This window comes from Phytophthora infestans, genomic scaffold, assembly GCF_000142945.1.
Source record: "Phytophthora infestans T30-4 supercont1.21 genomic scaffold, whole genome shotgun sequence".
NCBI classification, from domain to species: Eukaryota; Oomycota; class Peronosporomycetes; order Peronosporales; family Peronosporaceae; genus Phytophthora; species Phytophthora infestans.
The window spans coordinates 1,628,637-1,649,674 of NW_003303738.1; the positions used below are offsets into that span (position 1 = coordinate 1,628,637).

The following is a 21,038-nucleotide window of genomic DNA, read 5'->3' on the forward strand; positions in this document are numbered from 1 at the left end:
TAAATGTATAGTCATTTCGAGGGCCAATAAATGAAGATAAAATTTTGAGCGACCACAACTTCTTCAGTTTTAAGCATTCTGCAGCTTATAAGGGCTTAAAAGATAGAGGAGACGCCCCGCTTTCGTTTAGAGTGCTTAAATCGCGATTCGTACTTAGGTTCATAAGTATCATTTTGTTTTGGGTTGTCTCAAATTGAACCGGCAGTATTGAGCCTAACTGCATTGCTATACATAAACGACTTCAGGTTACTTGTACTATACATTTGTATCGTACAGAGGAGCGGCACAATGCTCACAAGAGACAGTTGCCTCGACTCTAAGAGCTGACTAGCGCCATCAGCACGCCCCTGCGTAGTTGACATTCTAGTTAAATCATCACTCTTACGCTGAGCACGTTAAATTCATGTCGACCGGACCACCGCTCGTGCAAAGTTACCATTTTGGTCCACGCTGATATTTTCTCTAAGTGAGAGAGACGCGCTTCTCTTTTAACTATCGTTGACCGTGTTAGTGCTTTGTTGGGGTCTACTAATGTACAGCACCATTTAGCAATTGGACATGGTCCCTGAGGTATCACGAGAAAGAAATATCTGTCGGGCAACGAATAGTGAGCTTTTACTTGTTTAGACACAATGAGCTTAAATATGCATTTGTCCAATTAGGGGGAGCTCTTGCTTGTCGAAGCTACTCAAAGTATTTTTCCAGTTAGCATCGCTTCGAAGATGCTATTAAGTGCTTCGACACGGTTAAAGCTGCACGTTATTTAAATGGTTATCGCAGCACCTTGTCATTTAGTTTACTTGTAATAAGATGCAAGGATCCATTGCTCTAACAATTACTTAAGTATGCTTCAAATGCGTCAACAGAATATAAATTCATGTTGATTATTCAAATATGGACCGAATCCAGCTTTTTTTATTTAATTTACTGAAAAATTGCACATAACATCCACATAGGCCCTTTTGACTTGCCTGGACACATGCATTGCGAATGCCTCGCGCAGTTTATTCTCAGTGTCGACCCGTGAGTGTTGGCTCAGCTGAAGTAAGCCAACACTGACGCTGCGGTGACATTAATCGTTCTGACCTACGAGGTCGTTGAGAGGATGCCGCTGGTCATGTAAGCCAACACCATACTGCTGAGCCTGGTCATTGACCGAGCCGGTCACGGGCGTCGAGATGCTGCTGCGTACGATAGTCACTTCTGCCACGCCTGCAAAAGGACTGCCGATGAGCGGGACCGACATCTCGGTATTGCTGCTGCTAGTTATTGGCGGCGTCGGGATGCCACTAGGATTATTGGCGGGACCGAGATGTTGGTCTGCTGTACAGTAGATCTGGTTGCTGACGCCAGCGAGATGCCGCTGGCTCTGGTTGTTGACGGTGTCAAGTTGCTATTGGCGCTGGTCAATACTTCGTGTCGACGACATTTGGGCCCTGACCTTGTTGCGAGTTTCCTGACGTGGTTGGAGCTAGCATCGGTGCTGGCCATGCTTGGTCTGATTGAGCTTGCTAACATGGTACCAGGGGCACCTGGTATTCACTAGCTTCGGACGAAATCGAGCAAATGCTGATCACTTTCGAGATGCAAAGATATATTAGTACGTCTGCGAGTCAACATTTTGCGAATGTTGACGCTTTCTACGATTGCGTACATAGTCCAAGAGGTACCGCCGGTCAAAGTGCTGGTAGAGAGTCAATACTGTTAAGCTTAAGATCGTCAAAGGCTTTGTTTTGGCTTAATGAGGTTTGTTCGCAAGAATCGCTAAGTGCCGCTGCTATTGTTTTCCGAACCAAATTCGGCGACTTTAATATCGGGTTTATAACAGGCAGAAAGCGAGAAACACTTTGCGTGAAAATCGCTAAGTGCCAGCGCTAATGATTTCTGAGCCAAATTCGGAGATTTTAGTACGGGGGTTTAACAGGGCAAGTTAGACGGCAGGGCGTAAAATTAGACTTGGTTTAAGTATGTTAAAAGGGGGCGGAATAGCATGAAATAGACTTAGTTTAACTATGTTGAAGAGAGCGGAATAGCATGAAATAGACTTGGTTTAAGTATGTTAAAAGAGAGCGGAATAGCGTGAATTAGACTTGGTTTAAGTATGTTAAAGAGAGCGGAATAGCATGAAATAGACTTGGTTTAAGCATGTTAAAAGAGAGCGGAATAGCGTGAATTAGACTTGGTTTAAGTATGTTAAAGAGAGCGGAATAGCGCGAATTAGACTAGGATAAAGTATGCAAAATGAAGCTGAGGACTTTGTTAAAAATGCGAAGTTGTTTGCTGTTCTAATTGTATGGGTTTGGAGATGTTTTTGGCTCGGAATAATAACAGGCAGGAAGCGCGAGGAAACGCAGCGAATATGGACGCGTACGCGGAAGGTGACGGCGGAGGAAGCGCGGATATGGAGGTGAAAATGGTGAAGGTGATGGCGCGATGAAGGTGACGGCGCATGGGTGTGGATATGGAGGTGATGAAAGGTGACGGGAGGAAACGCATGATGTATATGACAAGTTGGTGTCGTACTTAAGCGGAGCGCGCGCTGTGCATGTATGAAGATGTCGAAGGTGTTCATATTGGTTAAGCCGCGTACGTGCACATGTCATGTCGCATAGGAAGCGTAGGTATGGTTGTGCAAGTCGTAAATGGCCACTTAGGTGGTTTAACATTGTTTTCAGGCCGCGTATGCGCGAATATGGGGTGCGGCGGCTATCTGCACTGCTGTGTATGAAGGTGTCGGTCTGTGTGGGGTTCCTATCGGAGAGAATACGTATGCTGCGTTGTAGGAGTGAGCTGATGGCCACACGTTTGTATTGGAGTGCGCCACACCACCCCCCGTTGTGTTTTGTGACTACATAAAGTGTAGCCATCCACCCAGCCAATTCTGAGGGCCAGAAGGGGTATTGGGGGCCACCGTGTGCAGTCTATGGCCACGTATGTGGACATGTGAGTGTGTAAATGTGTTGTACCAATGTAAACGAGTGGTAAACACTAATAGGCGTGTCGGTCAAAGTCAAATGTAGACGGCCATCTTAGGCTGAAAGCACCATATCCCGTCTGCTCTGTGAAATTAAGCAGGAACTCTGGTCTCACTCATGTTTAATGGCCGTCCTCTGGACCCCTTTGAGCTAGGTGCCGGTGTCCGCCAAGGTGATCCTCTCTCTCCAGCACTATTCGTGCTCTTTATCGAGCCCCTGCTCAATTACCTTCGGGTCAGACTTCGCGAAGTCGGACTACGCAGTGGGTCCACTACACACTCAGTGATTAGCTTCGCTGATGACTGTACTGGTCTTCTGTACGATCTCAGCCATACCAAGTTCTTCCTCGCTTTGGTAGACGACTTCTGCGTGGCTTCAGGCATGAGCTTGAACAAGGATAAAACTGTGGTCCTTCCCTTTCAACCGTGGACAGCTGAAACTGAGCCATTGCGCCAAGCCTTAGTCGATCTTGGGATGATTGTAGTCGGGAACACAGGACGCACCAAGCTACTTGGAAGCTTCTACGGCCCAAACCTCAGCGACGCCGACCGACTACAACACTTGCTCTTCGAGATGAAGACCAGGTGTTCACTCTGGCTGCACCGAGCCCGAACTTTGAGAGGGCAAGTGGTGATACTGCAGCAGGTCATTCTGCCTGTTCTGTGGTACACAGCCAGTGTCTGCCATATCCCCCAGACCGGATTCCAAAACCAGCTTCTCCAGCTAATATCGCGCTTCATCTGTCGTTTCAGGTCTTCCAACGCTCCGCCCAGAGCCTGGTGGTTCCTTCCTCCACACAACGGTGGATTGAACATTACGCCCATTTGCGACATGATTAAGAGTCTGCAGCTGCACATGCTCTGCAAGGTGATTCTTGCTGAGAGAATCCCTCCAGCAACGGCCATTCCTTCTTGGGTGGAACCGGTTATTCGTCTCTTTGACCTAGCTGTAGCCCCCTGGGGACGGGACTTCGATATCCTGTACGCGCCTGTGTCTACCAGTCCGGACTACGTGATCTCCCGTCGATCTCCCCGCTGGACTGCTCTCGGGGCCTACTGGCACTTCGTGCTCTTCACTTGGAATACCCACTTTCGCGGGAAAGCCGCTCGACTCCAAGTCAAGTTTGACAAGATGACGACACCTCTGCTGGATAACGCGGATATCGCCTACAGCTACCGAGGTAGTACCCTGGCTGGAACGTCTCGTCCACTGGGGTTAATCGCCATCCTGGCAGAACAAGGTATCCTTCGACCCCTGGAGCTTTTCCGCGCCTGTGAAACCCCTGTGACGGCTGAGACGCTATCGTTATATCTTAGCCAATTCGTCACGGGGAGGATCTCCAGTGTGCGATCCTGCGCCAGCTTTCCGGATAAGGCAGGTGGTCTATTGGGTTTGCTTACGATACCCCCAATTGGCCCTAGCCAGACGGTGCGATACTACGCTGCGTCTCATACGTGGGTGTTTGACACCTACGAAGTGGCGGAACTTAGCGTTGCTCGTATCCGGAACACCCTAGTCACCGCTCCAACCCCCGATCTCCCCCTTTTCCGCCTAGGTGTCGAAAGAGGGCCTCCGCAATCGATGTGGATACGTGACATCAAGATGGGGAAGCACGTCCTGCCCGTCTATTCGGATCTTCTGTATCGGCTTCAACACAACGCTCTCTTCTTCGGCTACCGGCTTCAGCATATTCAAGAAGCACAGCGCTTGTGCCATCATGACTGTGGAGTGCTGGAGACCGCGCCCCATCTCTTTTGGTACTGCGACTTCGCCGCGCGAGTGTGGAACGACTGGATTCCCACGTTCCAACGCCTCTTCACGTCTTCACTAGAGTGGGAATCACTCCTCTGGTTCAAGATCACGCCTACGCCCTCTGCCAAGACCAGTATGGCTACAGCCTCTTTGTGATCCTTCATATCGTCCGGGCTGTGGTTCTGCGGTGTTTGTGGATGCACCGGACCGATATCCGCTTCCATGACTCTCCTCCAACCTGATAGACGTTCAGGCTCGGATCAAGGCTGTCGTTTCACTCCACGTTGAGCGCTACTATCAGGACCTTCTCCTCAAGACCCTGAGCCACTCCGGGTGTCAACGCCGACATCTGCAAAGACTCGTAACAACCCTTGGGATCTCTGTTATAATCCCACCGCCAGCTGCCACTGACGACCCCCAACTCGAATGCTGCGGCGAGTAGCAAGCTACACAACCCACTGCCTTCAACGTCAAGAATCGAATCACTATGCCACGACCCATCCACCATGTCCACCAGCCCCTTTCCAGCAACCATGTTGTGACAGCGACGCAGCGGGCCCTGCCCTCACACGCCTTTGTCGGTCCTCCACTGCTGGCTTCGATAGCGATGGTATCGTACTTCGCGCTCCACTACACCTACCAGCCCCTTTCAAGCGACCATGTTATGACGGCGACGCAGCGGGCCCTGCCCTCACACGCCTTTGTCAGTCCTCTAGTGCTGGTTTCGGTACTGTAGAAATCGCACTTTGCCGAAGAAGTAAGGTACACCTGCGCCCCACCTGAGAAATTTAAGACTGAAAGCCATTCTCGATTGTCGGGCCCAAATTTGTATACTATACGATGGTATACGCCGACTATACATTTGGTATACCCTTGGAAAAGTATGTTCACGGAGGGACACGAACCCTCAGTATCCAACATGGATACCTCAGTCATTTTCACTGCACCAAAGCGCGTGTTAATTTCTCAATTCCCACCCTATACATCTGGCCCGGTATCTGCATCTCGGTTGGAAGTAAGGGTTACAAGTCGAGTCATGACTGTGACTTGTAGTTTGTATGCCCTCACTTGCGTTCAGTTTGCCTCCACGGCCCTCAGCGCCCACCCCGTCGATGACTTCCCCACACCTACAGTCTATGTGCACTAGAAATTTAGTTCGACAAGATCAAGTAGCTAGGTATTTTGCTGGATAAAAAGTGTAATGCAATTTGTTTCTCTGTGAAGTTAAGCATTCCGCAATTTGCCAGCTACCCTTGAAGTGAACAAGAGACGGGCCCAAGCTCGCTCCTTCGCTTCCCTCAGCTAGCCCTTGCCTTAACGCGATTCCGCCTGCCGGACCTCGTTATAGCCTACCCAAGCTTCCTTCCCTCTTCGGGTCAAGCACCGCACCCACCAAGGTCATGACCGGACCTCAACGGGATAAAAAGTGGCGTCAGGCGTGGCAAAATGCTGCATCCCGCGCCGAATTCTCGCGACCTCAAGACGCCGTCTTTGAGAACGCCGAAAGCGTTATGCTGGACCCCGACCGCACCCCCGCAGACAAGCGCTTCGCGGCACTCACGGGTACGCCCCAGGATGTCGCCCCGAGCTGCTCCTACCGATGTGGATCCCTGCCAGGGAACTCACTGCCACCTTCTCGGATACAGAGATTATGACTTCGATGGGATCTACGCCCCAAACGACGACGTGGACGTCCAACCTCGGACATCTTCGGGACTTCAAGACCATCCGAAATGCTGGTATTAGTTTCCAGTGTGACGACCGTGATATCTGTACGAAATTGGGGGGAGAACCTGTGACTATTTGTGGCCGCAAGTTCAAAGTCCAACCGTATTCTAAGTACTCTCATTGGTACTACGTGGACCTTCAACGCCTGCCCGACGACGCAACGGATGGACTTATCTACGACTGGCTTGCCAACAAGGGTCAGCCACCGGTGTACATCACGCCGGCTCATGTTGTAGGTGGTCTCCGCTCGCGCAGTCGACGAGTCTACTTTAACCAAAAGTTGCCCCCGGCATCAGTGATGCTAGATAAACGCACCCCGCTCCGCCAGATCCAGTTCACGGGTCAAGGCTACTCGGTGGTGCACCATCGAAACCGCGCCTACAATAGCGTCATTCCACCTTTCATCAAGGTACTTTGCGAAAAAGGACGACAGACTCGCCTGTCCAAGCCTGTATCGCCAGCCTCCGAAGCAGACGACACAGGCAGCATCCCACCGGCGTTTGACAACTCCAGCGATACCAGCGAAGGTGCCGCAATAGTTGACGACTCAGCCTCAGAGGGTGAGTCACATAGTGGGGACCACTCTGATGAGGAGTCCTGTACCATGGATGGTATTGAGGCCGCTGTCGTGGCTCGACCCAAATCGGTCTGGCCCCACGAAACGGTACCAACTTTCCCGGTTGGCTCTATTCAGGCCACCGACTTCACGCCAGCCCGTATCAAACGGGCGAAGACCATGGTATTTGGTACTATTGCTGACCCGGCGGTCGACCTTCAACGTCTTCCTCCGTCGCAGCAGGAATACCCGACGATCGCGTCATTTAATTCGTACGAGTGGCTGAGTGAAGGTGCGAACGGACCTATACCGCCGGACCAAGATCTCATCCTCTGGGACAGGTCGAACGACCCGCCGCAGTCCGTAGCCTCCTATGTGGGGCTATCAGAAGTGACTGAGAGCGTGCTCAATGCGGCTGTCTATCAAGGCAACGTTGAACAACTCTCCCTTCAGGAACTCTGCGCCGTTATTGAGGACTTTCTGGGATCGTTTAGCTCTGCGATGGACCCGGATACTGTGCTGTCAACGGTGCATGCCCAACCTAGTCTTCACCGCGTCCTGTTAGGCTCCAAGGCGGTGAGCAACTTCCACCACATCCGTTCCAAGGCCTTTGGACACGTCGTTCTTCGAGAGTTGTCCTCTCAAGTCTATCCGTCGGAAGATGAAGGCAGCGTGTCTGGCCGGCTCTCCACGCTTTACCCCAACCAGCATGACTTCGATTTCCAGACCATATTAGGGCAACTGTGTTCAGACCAGTCCCAATACTGGCTCAAGTTACGGCTGGCTGAAGCTGACCTGGCGCTGCAGATCATTGCACCCAGTATCTATGCGGATCCCCTTAAGCTGAGTGCGGTGACAGGGAAGGCAGCATCGGCACTACCTCACCCTCTGTGGTTTCGTTGGGGTGACTCGACCCTTGCCAACGTAATAATATCGCCCTTGATGGACCGCATTGTGGCTGGGCCTCTCCCAACTGACCTTCGCTCTACGATTGAGTACCTTTGCGAACAGGCCGCCTCGGTGGTTACATCTCTTCCCACTCGCCTCTAATATGCAGCGGGCCCTGAGAGGGTTCTCTCTCAACACGAATGGTTTGAATAATGTCACGCAGCGTACCCTGAACTTCTTCTCGAATAACTTCCACCTTGTGGGACTTCAAGAGACCAAGTTTACGGGTATCAAAAGCTTCAAAAGAGCAAAACACCACTAGAGCACAGCCTCCCGGCTAAACTCCAGCTTCTGGTCACAAGATAACATGACCACCTATACGGGGCAGGCCGATGTGGGCTTACTACTTACGCCATCTTGTCCCGTACGAAACCTACAAGACGTCACGCGCCGGCATGTCAGCTCTTCGGACCTGATGCCTCGGTACTTGCTAGTGCGCGGCGCCCTGGACTCCGTTGCGACCTACATACACGTGGCATACGCCCCAGTCCAGCCAAGCCAGCGGGCGGAGTTTTTCGCTACCCTCCCCCGCACCTTTGAAGACGACTCCCACCACATTGTGTTAGGGGATCTGAATACCGTCCTTTCCAGTCAGCTTGACTAAGCTCGACAAGGCGACAGAAATCGTGTCCAAGGGCGCGACGCTCTGCTAGGATGGATGAGCGAATTACACTAGGTCGACGCTTGGCGCCTTCAACACCCCGAACTCCAGGAGTTTACTAGCCCCAACAGCAGTTCTCGGATTGACTACGTGCTCGTTAGCTCTAGGCTTTTCCACTCCGCAGTCCAAGATGTTAGGCACGACTTTCGTGGGGTGGCAGGCAAAGGTGACCACGCTGGAATCTCATTTCGGCTAGGTTCATCCTGCTTCAAGCCTCCCACGCGCGCCCCGTGGAAGTGCCCGCCCTGGGTCATCCAGCTACCCGAAGCCCAAGAACACCTGCTGAGCTCACTGAGCGAGCTAGCAACCTCCTTCCGGTCCCCCAGTTGAAAAGCTTACAGCCCTGGTTGCCTCTTGGATGAGCACAAACGGAGCGATTCAATATTTCTCCGCGAGCTCTTCCTTTCCAAGAAAAATGAGCGCCAGCGGGTACTTGAATATCTTCACCTACGAGTGAACGGGCTACAATACTCGCAAGCCACAGAGCCAGCTGATTACTCTGAACGCATCGCAGCTGCCAAAGCTGCCCTCAACGAAAACCTGGAAGAACAAGCCTACTACGCGTCCAAGCAAAAATTCGCCTCCGACTTGGATAGCTCTGAGCGTTGCTCCAAACCCTTCTTCCGGCCGCCCCAAGTACTCCACAAAACTCCTATTCCTGTGGATTCGGCTGAAGAACTAGAATCCACCTGCACGGCCTTCTCTTCGTACTGGTCTCGTATCTACTGCTCGCCTTCGCAAGAATTTGGGCACCACAAGCCCAAATGGGACCGCATCAAGCTCTCCCAGATACACCAACATACCCGGACACGCCATACGTCGGAAGCCCAGGCTTACTTGAACAGCCCCTTCACGGCGAATGAGTTCTACTGGGCATTATCCCATACTTCCACTGGAAAGACCCCCGGACCGGATGGCTTACCAGTTGAGTATTACAAGGTTGATTTACCTCTCTGGAGCCGTATACTTGAGGTAGTGTACGCTGCTCAGCTCCAGCGTGGGAGAATGACCAAGTTTTAACGGCGTGCTCAAGTCTTGCTATTGTACAAGAAAGGCGATCGCAAGCTCCCCAGTAACTACCGACCAATCTCGCTGCTCAATGTCGACGCCAAGTTGGGGCCTAAAATCCTGGCTTATCGGCTTGGCTCGGCTCTGGGAAGCCTTCTTCACTCGGACCAATATGAGTTTGTGCCCGGACGTGATATCCGCCATGCTCATCTGCGGTTCCAAGCGCTATCTCAGCTGCTCGCTGATGATCACTCACCGGCCGGTGCAGTTCTGCTTGATTTCGCGAAGGCCTTTGACAGTGTCGTGTGGGACGCACTGGACATGGTCTTGATGCATTTCGGGCTCGGTGACTCCTTCAGACGCTGGGTCAGAGTCCTGTTCCCTGGAACTCTTGGTCTCACTCATGTTTAATGGCCACCTCTGGACCCCTTTGAGCTAGGGGCCGGTGTCCGCCAAGGTGATCCTCTCTCGCCAGCACTATTCGTGCTCTTTATCGAACCCCTGCTCAATTTCCTTCGGGTCAGACTTCGCGAAGTCGGACTACGCAGTGGGTCCATTACACACTCAGTGATTAGCTTCGCTGATGACTGTACTGGCCTTCTGTACGATCTCAGCCATACCAAGTTCTTCCTCGCTTTGGTAGACGACTTCTGCGTGGCTTCAGGCATGAGCTTGAACAAGGATAAAACTGTGGTCCTTCCCTTTCAACCGTGGACAGCTGAGACTGAGCCATTGAGCCACGCCTTAATCGATGTGGGGGTGATTGTAGTCGGGAACACAGGACGCACCAAGCTACTCGGAATCTTCTACGGTCCAAACCTCAGCGACGCCGACCGACTACAACACTTTCTCTTCGAGATGAAGACCAGGTGTTCACTCTGGCTGCACCGAGCCCGAACCTTGAGAGGGCAAGTGGTGATACTGCAGCAGGTCATTCTGCCTGTTCTGTGGTACACATCCAGTGTCTGCCATATCCCCCAGACCGGATTCCAAGACCAGCTTCTCCAGCTAATATCGCGCTTCATCTGCCGTTTCAGGTCTTCCAACGCTCTGCCTAGAGCCTGGTGGTTCCTTCCTCCACACAACGGTGGATTTGCATTACGCCCATTTGCGACATGATTAAGAGTCTGCAGCTGCACATGCTCTGCAAGGTGATTCTTGCTGGGAGAATCCCTCCAGCAACGGCCATTCCTTCTTGGGCGGAACCGGTTATTCGTCTCTTTGACCTAGCTGTAGCCCCCTGGGGACGGGACTTCGATATCCTGTACGCGCCTGTGTCTACCAGTCCGGACTACGTGATCTCCCGTCAATCTCCCCGCTGGACTGCTCTCGGGGCCTACTGGCACTTCGTGCTCTTCACTTGGAACACCCACTTTCGCGGGAAAGCCGCTCGACTCCAAGTCAAGTTTGACAAGATGACGACACCTCTGCTGGAAAACGCGGATATCGCCTACAGCTACCGAGGTAGTACCCTGGCTGGAACGTCTCGTCCACTGGGGTTAATCGCCATCCTGGCAGAGCAAGGTATTCTTCGACCACTGGAGCTTTTCCGCGCCTGTGAAACCCCTTTGACAGCCGAGACGCTATCGCAATATCTTAGCCGATTCGTCACGGGGAGGATCTCCAGTGTGCGATCCTGCTTCAACTTTCTGGATAAGGCAGGTCGTCTATTGGGTTCGCTTACGATACCCCCAATTGGCCCTAGCCAGACGGTGCGATACTACGCTGCGTCTCATACGTGGGTGTTTGACACCTACGAAGTGGCGGAACTTAGCGTTGCTCGTATCCGGAACACCCTAGTCACCGCTCCAACCCACGATCTCCCCCTTTTCCGCCTAGGTGTCGAAAGAGGGCCTCCGCAATCGATGTGGATACGTGACATCAAGATGGGGAAGCACGTCCTGCCCGTCTATTCGGATCTTCTGTATCGGCTTCAACACAACGCTCTCTTCTTCGGCTACCGGCTTCAGCATATTCAAGAAGCACAGCGCTTGTGCCATCATGACTGTGGAGTGCTGGAGACCGCGCCCCATCTCTTTTGGTACTGCGACTTCGCCGCGCGAGTGTGGAACGACTGGATTCCCACGTTCCAACGCCTCTTCACGTCTTCACTAGAGTGGGAATCACTCCTCTGGTTCAAGATCACGCCTACGCCCTCTGCCAAGACCAGTATGGCTACAGCCTCTTTGTGATCCTTCATATCGTCCGGGCTGTGGTTCTGCGGTGTTTGTGGATGCACCGGACCGATATCCGCTTCCATGACTCTCCTCCAACCTGATAGACGTTCAGGCTCGGATCAAGGCTGTCGTTTCACTCCACGTTGAGCGCTACTATCAGGACCTTCTCCTCAAGACCCTGAGCCACTCCGGGTGTCAACGCCGACATCTGCAAAGACTCGTAACAACCCTTGGGATCTCTGTTATAATCCCACCGCCAGCTGCCACTGACGACCCCCAACTCGAATGCTGCGGCGAGTAGCAAGCTACACAACCCACTGCCTTCAACGTCAAGAATCGAATCACTATGCCACGACCCATCCACCATGTCCACCAGCCCCTTTCCAGCAACCATGTTGTGACAGCGACGCAGCGGGCCCTGCCCTCACACGCCTTTGTCGGTCCTCCACTGCTGGCTTCGATAGCGATGGTATCGTACTTCGCGCTCCACTACACCTACCAGCCCCTTTCAAGCGACCATGTTATGACGGCGACGCAGCGGGCCCTGCCCTCACACGCCTTTGTCAGTCCTCTAGTGCTGGTTTCGGTACTGTAGAAATCGCACTTTGCCGAAGAAGTAAGGCACACCTGCGCCCCACCTGAGAAATTTAAGACTGAAAGCCATTCTCGATTGTCGGGCCCAAATCTGTATACTATACGATGGTATACGCCGACTATACATTTGGTATACCCTTGGAAAAGTATGTTCACGGAGGGACACGAACCCTCAGTATCCAACATGGATACCTCAGTCATTTTCACTGCACCAAAGCGCGTGTTAATTTCTCAATTCCCACCCTATACATCTGGCCCGGTATCTGCATCTCGGTTGGAAGTAAGGGTTACAAGTCGAGTCATGACTGTGACTTGTAGTTTGTATGCCCTCACTTGCGTTCAGTTTGCCTCCACGGCCCTCAGCGCCCACCCCGTCGATGACTTCCCCACACCTACAGTCTATGTGCACTAGAAATTTAGTTCGACAAGATCAAGTAGCTAGGTATTTTGCTGGATAAAAAGTGTAATGCAATTTGTTTCTCTGTGAAGTTAAGCAGCCTCAAGCTCGGGTAGTACTCGGGTGGGTGACCACCGGGGAAGTCCGGGTGCTGTCTACTTTTTAGCCCGTTTTAAGCTGTTTAACGACTTTGCGTGTGTTTGCAAACGCAATATATGATGTCTGGCATGTGCCCACACGACATCTTGGTTTTAGTATGCCTGGCGAGCCACTACACACGAGATCTTGTTTTTTGTATGGTGTTCTTTAATTTGATTATTATGAAGATGAAAGAGAACCGTTAGAACGGGTTTATAGGGTATTCTCGGGGTGCTTCTCGGTGCTTTTTCACGTAGACATATCGCAGCATGCGACATGTCAGCGGAACACTGTCTAAATTATTAAATACTGTTTTGGCCGATTTCTAAAAGCGTCTATAAAAGGGCATAAGTGCAATGACTCGTCTTTGTAACCCTGCGGCCTAGGCATTGTTTTTGAAGGGGAATCCGAATATCAAAGGTAGATTTATGTACAACATGTACTTTTTATCTACGGGACATAGACATATGTAAAAACACACGGTGGAGCCGTTCTAGTAAATCAGAATTTGTCTAACTCCTCTAGATCAAAAGTTATTCGGCGAAACGGGAGACTTTGTTTGGCATGCTCTTTTTTTAGGTGGGTTTTCCCGGTTTTATGTGCGCACCGGAAGAAATGGCCTGCTGACTGTAGCAGAAAACTTGGCGCATGTGTCCGCACGACCGCTTCCAAAGTTTCAGGACCATATCTCCAGTAGTTGCTTTGCAATGATTTTTTAGTGACGCCAAAAAGCGCCATTTTCGCGGAAAATGGACACCTTGGACGGCCAAAATCACCACTTTTGGCCATGTTTGGCCCTGCACATCCAGGAAGCAAATGAGACTGCTCCGTATAAAAACTGCCCTAGGGGTGCTTTTATGCGCGCATTCCCGTGGTCAAGTCAGATTTTGGCTAAATTCAAATGCCTTGTCTATAAACACATTTTTCGACCTAAATTTTCACCTGTTTTGTCCCGAAATGATAGCACCCATTCTTTATTTGCCTATATATCGCGAAGGAGGCAACTTTTCTCCTGTTAAGTATTGATAAAAAATTTATTCGGCGTTTTAGCGCACGAGGAACAAAAGTCACTATACATGCTACCCTCGGTTTCTAATGACATTTTGAGTTAGGGAAGCGTGGATCTTCTTTTTTTCTTGTTTCCAGGACTTCACATGAGCTTCCAACTCAACTCGAACTGTCATCCCGGGCCCACCACGCATCGAAACGACACTTTTCTCGGAGCTAGCGAATAAAAAATAGGTCACCAGATGCGCAAGAGTCTAAGATGACAGAATATCAAAACAATAACAGAATCGTTAGTACTTTTTTTGTCACCAGCGCCCTTTTTCTGTTTTACTTTAGAGATGACACTCCCTCTCATTTCACTCCATTACATGCTCTTTTTGCTGAATTACGCGGCACAGACGCAGAAAATCATGGTTCGCAAGTAAAACATTTTTGAAGAGCGCATCGAAACGGACATTTTCTTAAAATAACATGAAATACAAAAAGTGCGTTCTTGAGCCTGTAGCAAACGATTTGCATCCATGACATCCCAAAAACTTAAAACAACATATCTCGACTCCTACAATGAAATCGACGTGGATCCTTAGGGCAGTTAGTGTGTTTTAGTATCATACTTAACACCACAAAGTTTTACGGGGCACTCTACAATACTCTTCCCAAGACGCAAGAACATGTTCATTTTGGGGGGTCCTCTAACGCGAACGTAATAATAAAATACGCACTTAGTCCATAAAATACGAACTTAGGCACTATTCGCACTTAGTAAAAACAACTTTTCGCACTTAGAACGGGTAATTTATGTAAATTACCTGATGGGTGACTGATGGGCTCTAACAAAACTGAAAGATACTGACTAGCTGCTGGCGCGGCGGTTACTTTTCCAGCTATAAAAAGATGTTAAACGAGTAGTCTGTAACTGTCAGCAGTAGTCAATTCCGGTCAATCTGCTGTAGATTAACGGAAATTATTGTTAAGACGACGTAAACAAAAGCGAGTATCTTTCTTGTGACGGTTTCCTAGTATGTGAGGTGACAAGTCGGTTACTGAGTGTAATTTTGGAAATTCCGTGTGGGTTTCTAAGATTATATTTGGTTTTTGAGGCGTTACTTTGCTGTTTAGGGTGATTTCTCGGTCTTATTTTTGGATAAGATTGAGTGAGCTCTGGCGATTTATGGTTTTTTAGATGTGTTTTTGTAGGAACAGTTCTGCATTTTCTAAGACGTGTCTTTAACCCCCCCCGCACTTATAGGTTGTATTTGACGACATGTGACCAAAAGGTGCGCCAGGTCCTGTTTTTCCACATGTTGTATATACAACATGTACAAGACAGTGAAATGCACAGGGTTAGGCTGAAAAATGCACAGAACACGCACACAAAACTCCTCCGAATTGTCACAAAGGTTGCTGACTCTCGCCTCGTGTAATCCACTGATTTCACACATTCGAGAAAAAGCCACGTGGGCCAGAGATGGCTGGCCGACGCAAAACGCGTCGCGAGTCAGAAGCGTTCCTCGCCCGCCTGGAAGGCAAAAGCTCGGAGGATCGGGTGCACTTGACTGCCCAACACACAGCATACCTGAACGGAGAGAGGGAGACGGATGCTGACTTCGGGAACGAGGCCGCGGGGGCAACGCAGACGCCTACGGTGGCCGCGACGAAGGTAAGGCAGACGACGACGGCTATGACTCGTGGGCAATCCATTCCGGCGCTTCCGAGCCGACCACCTGTTGGAAAGACGGCGTCGTACATTGCAGCGGCAAAGAAGCTGCGGGCAGCTCGTCTCGCAGCTAAGGTCAAAGCGGAGAAAAAACCTGGAAAAGGGAAGAAGAAGATGACCAAGGCCCAGCGCGAAGCTTTGGCGAAGGAAAGGAACGCGTTCAAAGAAATGGAAGCTGTAGCCCGTGTGGAGTCTATATCTGCACGACGTGATGCCGAGAAAGCAAGGGAACGTGCGCACGTGGTCGACGAAGAACGCAGCGGGTCTGAAGCGCGCCAAGCAGCGCTGAAAGCATTAGCAGCAGCAAGGAGGAAGGAATCGTCAAAGTCTCCCGCAGCGAAGAAGCAGAAGAAAACCGCCAGTCCGCACCTTGCTGAACCAGTTGAGGATTCAGATGCAGACGACGAGAGTATGCTGTCTGCATCAAAGTACGTGATTCTTGACATGCTGAACATACTACATTAACTATTTTTTTTAATGTTGTATCTGATGTTATGTTGATTCAGATCACCACCAATACCACTCGAAGCCACAGCCCTGCCTCCAACCAGACATCAAACGGCCAGGTAGCTTCTGCGATGATATATATACTGCAGGTGTGAGCGCATAGAAGATGTATATTGACGCGTGATGTGAACTACTTTGGGACATGGTTTTGAGTATGGATACGACTGAGCCACTCACGTCTTCCGTTCCAGCCATGAATGCATCCGTTGAAGATTATGATAATGGAGCTCTCAACTCGGACTTGAATGGCGAAGGCGAAGATTCGGATGACTGGTAATATTGAGGAGCAAGACTTGTCTGCAAAGCACACGGACGACGACCTTCTCAGCGAAGATGCAGATGAAATGCTTTCAAGTGATAGTGATGGTAGCTTGGACGGTGCAGCGCTCCTCAATCGTGACAAGAGGAAAGCTTAAAGAGAGCTGGAGAAGCGACGTCTGCAGGCAGCTATCGGCAAGCTGCGACGTGGCTGGAACACAACCACAAACAATTGGGACACGCTGATAAAAGACGAGATGCAAGCGCTCGCGCAGGATGATGCTGCTCTGAAGAAGATGCGAGTAGACGGCTGGGAGTTTGGTAAGGCTTGTGAGATAATGTATATACAACATGAAACTAATGTGGTATATGTTGTATGATGTTTAGATACCGCATCGCATCCTGAACGAGCAGAACCATACCCGATTCTATACAGTGGTGACAACGGACCAACGGAGGCAGCGATTGAAGTAGCCGAGTCCCCATTACAGCTCTTCTTCTTCTTCATGCCTCGTCGGCTTTGGCGCCGAATAGCTACTGAGAGTAATCGATACTATCATCATGCGAAGCGAGTGGCTGATGATGCAGAGTTGACTAGGGAAACTGTGATGTTGCGGGAGACCAAGAAACACAAGGACATAAAGCCAGAGCACATTGTGCATTGTATCGGGCTCCTTATCGCGAGGATGTTGGTCCCTCACAAGCGCCGTTTTGCGGATCACTGGGGAACGACCCGGGTAGGCGCTGTCCCAAAAGGCACATTTGGCGACTTCGTGGGGAAGTCGCGCTTTGAGCGCATCATGCAAAACCTGCATTTTACCGACAACACAGACTCGAGAGCTGAAACGGACCGCGCCTGGAAAGTCCGCTCCGTAGTGGACACGCTACAGCAGACGTTTGAAAGGGGATACAACGTTCCTCCCGCTGTGTCGTTCGACGAGGCCATGATTCCATCAAGAAGTCGTCACAACGTGACCAGGCAATTTATGAAGGACAAGCCCCACAAATGGGGCACAAAACAGTTTATGACATGCTGTGCTGACACAGCGTATTGTCTACGGTACGTAGTTTGACGGCCTCCATCGTGGAGTATTTTTTTTGGCTAAGTCTCACATGTTGTATTTGTCTACCTCTGTATTGTTTGGAATGTTGTATTGTGCTGCATCGAAGTCTGGAAGTTTTTGTGGGACTAACCAGCGCTCAGACGAGCTCGGAGGTCAATCGACGACCCGATTTTTAGCAGACCCGAACTCTGGCCCTGCAGCGGTTATCCGTAATCTGCATGATGTTTTTCCTGCCCCAGAAGAAGGTGTGTACCACGCTGTGGTGACGGATCGATTCTATACGTCGATCCAACTAGCTTTGCAGCTCCTGGCTCGGAATGTATACACGGTTGGCACTATACAGCCAAACAAGAAAGGGTTTCCGCCAGCTCTCGTGACCAAAGCAGCAACTCGTCCAGCTCATATCCCCCGCGGGACCAGCACGATCGCCGTCGCAAAGGGCTGCGATCTTCTACAGGTAATGCTTTGGTGGGACCGCCTTCCTGTCTACCTTCTCTCGACCGGCAGCAGTACATCTTTTGAAACCTGCGGTAAGTTACTTTTGGGTCGTGTCCTAGTGACGACGGTCTAACTTATGCTGTTGTTGTACCATCGAAGGGCGGCATCTATGTGGCGGCAGAAAGGAAATCATACCCTGCACATCAGCGATGCGCGACTATCATCGCTTGATGGGTGGGGTTGATATCCACGACCAGCTAAGGCTACAGCGCTATTCGCTGCAACTCTCGGTGCGCTTTCGAAAGTACTACAAGACGGTTCTTAGGCCTAGTCGACATGGCACTCGTGAATGCCTATATCATTTTCCATGAGGCTCGGAAAATGGTTAATGAAGGTGCTGATCATGCCGAGTTTCTAGCAGAGTTACAGGCGCAGCTTTTGCAGGTCACTTCGGCTGACTTCATTGATGAGGTATATACTACATGTTTGCCGGCTATCATGTGGTAGATGTTGTATCGTATCTGACTCGTTCATTATCATGCAGACATTTTCTCCAGCACCTTCCGACCAAAATGTGGCCTCGATATCAGCTGCCCACAAATTGACCGAGTTTCCAGAGTGGACCCAGATCCAGGAGGGTGTTCGGAAGAGGCCACAGCACCAGTGCAAGGCCTGCTCGATTCGCAAGCAGAAGGTCGGCTAGCGCAGTGCAACGAGGTTCTATTGCGAGGCATGCAGCGACGGCAACAAGTAGTAAGTGTGACAGTGGCCTATGCAATCGTACTTTGACTAATTGTACTTCTTCATGCACAGTGTCTACCTCTGTGACCGAGTCCGGCCGGGCCACTACCCAGGAAACACCATGACATGCCACCAAATCTGGCATGTCATGTGGAAGAACGGAGAGGAGCGGCCTCACCCTCGTGTTGGTCGTGGAATCCAGATGCGCAGCCCGGCAAAGAAGCGCCGACGCGCCACTAGTGATACGGAAGAAGGCAGCGGCGCGGAGGAGGGAGGCGCTGGCAGCGGTACTGTGGAGGGGGGGGGGCGCTGGTTCCGAAGGCAGCGGTGCGGAGGAGGGAGGCGCTGGTTCCACAGGCAGCGGTGCGGAGGAAGGAGGCGCTGGCAGCGGTACTGTGAAGGGGGGCGCTGGTTCCGACACTGATGTCGGCGCTGAAGAGAGAAGTGGTGGGGAGGGATGTGCTGGAGAGGACGATAGCGAGTAAGAGTGGGCTTGTCGATGAATACCTAAACTGATTCAATATAAATGTGCTGCAATCATTGATGACTGTACACATAGCTATTGCGCTTCGTACATGGCATGTTCAAGCCCTGTAATAGGGACTCTTCTAATATGTTGGATATACGTCTTCTTCAGGTATGTTGGCGCAGCGTGGGTGTCTTAGACACCATGTGGCTACATAGCGCTGCGAAGAAGCTCGCAATCAATGTATCACCGAGCGTCTGATCTTCCCGCGGTGCAGAAAACGTATTCGTACTTACGGAGGTCAATACAAAATTCAAGCTTAGCCTTTTTTACATGTTGTATATACAACATGTGGGGTCGTAGACAGGGACCGAAAATAGCCGTAAGTGCGAAGGGGCTAGGACAAACCTTTAAAAATCGTGCGTTATTATTGCTTTTGGGAAACTTAGAGCGATTATTTCGTGCGTGCAGAAATTGAGGTTGTACTCGTATGCTCTGCATAAGAATATAGCTTTATTTGACGCATTATATGCGTTGCTCTGGGTATTTTGCGTTGAAGCGATGTGGAATTGCTGACGAGTGTGTGCTTTCGGGATAGTGACCTGACTGTGTGTGCTTGGATGCGAGGAAGCGTTTGCTGACGTTGCGAGGTGCTACATCAACGCTCTGTCGGTGCCGGTGCGAAAGTGTGTTGCGGTTGGTTGTATAGTGTTCGTGCAGTTTTCGGATTGTGTGTCATTATGCGATACCTTCTGTGGTGCGTTTTGCGCTGGATTTTTCCGGTGGAAAGTTTCAATTTCGGGTAGAACCGTTTTTGATCTGGGGCTAGCTATGCGGCGTGCGGAGGGGACTACAACCCAAAGTATGCTGCGTCGTGCTCTATTATTCGCTTCTTGATCTACCTATTTTTAGGTGGAACTGTTGAAGTGAGGATCATATTTTTGTCTTTCTGTGCAAAAAGATTCTCGACTATTAATGGCGGCTTTGAGAAAAGCTGCGAGTGGCCTAGCGACTGTTTCGGCAGTTGCGGGGCTGTTTGCGGCTGGCCTCTGTGTTGTTGTTTTGTGCTGGGAACGACCTGTCGTCTTCTTTAGTATGGAGGATATAAACCTGGTTGATCCTGCCAGTAGTCATACGCTTGTCTCAAAGATTAAGCCATGCATGTCTAAGTATAAACAATTTTGTACTGTGAAACTGCGAATGGCTCATTATATCAGTTATAGTCTACACTCCTGGACACAATTATACGGCAATCTCGTCAAGTGCCCGTAACTCAGTCAATTTTTAGCTAGCGTCAATAGACCCATCCGCATTTTTTTACTATAGCAGATCATATGAAGACCACCGTGTAGTCGTCGCGATCTTACATTTAAAAGTTCTCCATCAATATTGATCAAGCAGAGGTGCGAGTGCAATACGTTACATATAACAGTATTGTGTACACCCCCATGCAACTAATTTAAGCTCTCGATCCCTAGTGTCCATTTAATCGCCCTCACAAACTCAGCCCATACAAATTTCTAGTCAGCCAAATAGACACATGTTTTATTTTATATAGGCTTTTTGTATTGGGCCGATGGTGGCCGTATATTGTGTCCAGCCTGACAAATTTCTTTTTTGAATGGAAGCCTCCCTATAAAGTGCTAGCACATCCTTGCTATTTTGAAGCATGTTTTACAACTTGTGTGAAAATCGCACCGTCAAATAATAAAAATTGACTGAGTTAGGGGCACTCGACGAGATGGCCGTATAGTTGTGTCCAGGAGTGTACTCGATAGTACCTTACTACTTGAATACCCGTAGTAATTCTAAAGCTAATACATGCATCAATACCCAACTGCTTGTCGGGCGGGTAGCATTTATTAGATTGAAACCAATGCAGTCTTCGGGCTGGTATTGTGTTGA

At 50.4% G+C, this 21,038-nt stretch overlaps 2 protein-coding genes and 4 non-coding genes across 6 annotated transcripts in view; all 6 read left to right on the plus strand.

Annotated features, from left to right (window-relative positions):
* Nucleotides 1-2,923: 2,923 nt before the first annotated feature.
* PITG_12003 (uncharacterized protein) lies at nt 2,924-4,883 on the plus strand (the record flags this gene model as incomplete). The annotated part of the gene is made up of 2 exons (XM_002901410.1): nt 2,924-2,943; nt 3,305-4,883. The coding sequence occupies 2 exons, from the start codon at nt 2,924-2,926 to the stop codon at nt 4,881-4,883; spliced, it is 1,599 nt and encodes a 532-aa protein (XP_002901456.1).
* On the plus strand, nt 3,024-3,075 carry PITG_33036. The gene has a single exon (XR_009934430.1). It is a non-coding gene; the product is annotated as an 8S ribosomal RNA (ribosomal RNA).
* A 1,355-nt stretch (nt 4,884-6,238) lies between the features above and the next one.
* PITG_12004 (uncharacterized protein) lies at nt 6,239-8,061 on the plus strand (the record flags this gene model as incomplete). Its single annotated transcript, XM_002901411.1, has 3 exons — nt 6,239-6,304; nt 6,451-7,566; nt 7,618-8,061. The coding sequence occupies 3 exons, from the start codon at nt 6,239-6,241 to the stop codon at nt 8,059-8,061; spliced, it is 1,626 nt and encodes a 541-aa protein (XP_002901457.1).
* A 4,817-nt stretch (nt 8,062-12,878) lies between these two features.
* PITG_33037 lies at nt 12,879-12,958 on the plus strand. The gene has a single exon (XR_009934431.1). It is a non-coding gene; the product is annotated as an 8S ribosomal RNA (ribosomal RNA).
* Nucleotides 12,959-20,241: 7,283 nt separating this feature from the next.
* Nucleotides 20,242-20,361, plus strand: PITG_33038 (the record flags this gene model as incomplete). The annotated part of the gene is made up of 1 exon (XR_009934432.1): nt 20,242-20,361. It is a non-coding gene; the product is annotated as an 18S ribosomal RNA (ribosomal RNA).
* A 540-nt stretch (nt 20,362-20,901) lies between these two features.
* The window catches only part of PITG_33039, a 1,710-nt gene continuing 1,573 nt past the window's right edge, over nt 20,902-21,038 (plus strand). The window contains exon 1 of the ribosomal RNA XR_009934433.1: nt 20,902-21,038. This exon is cut by the window's right edge and continues 1,573 nt beyond it. This is a non-coding gene — a ribosomal RNA (18S ribosomal RNA).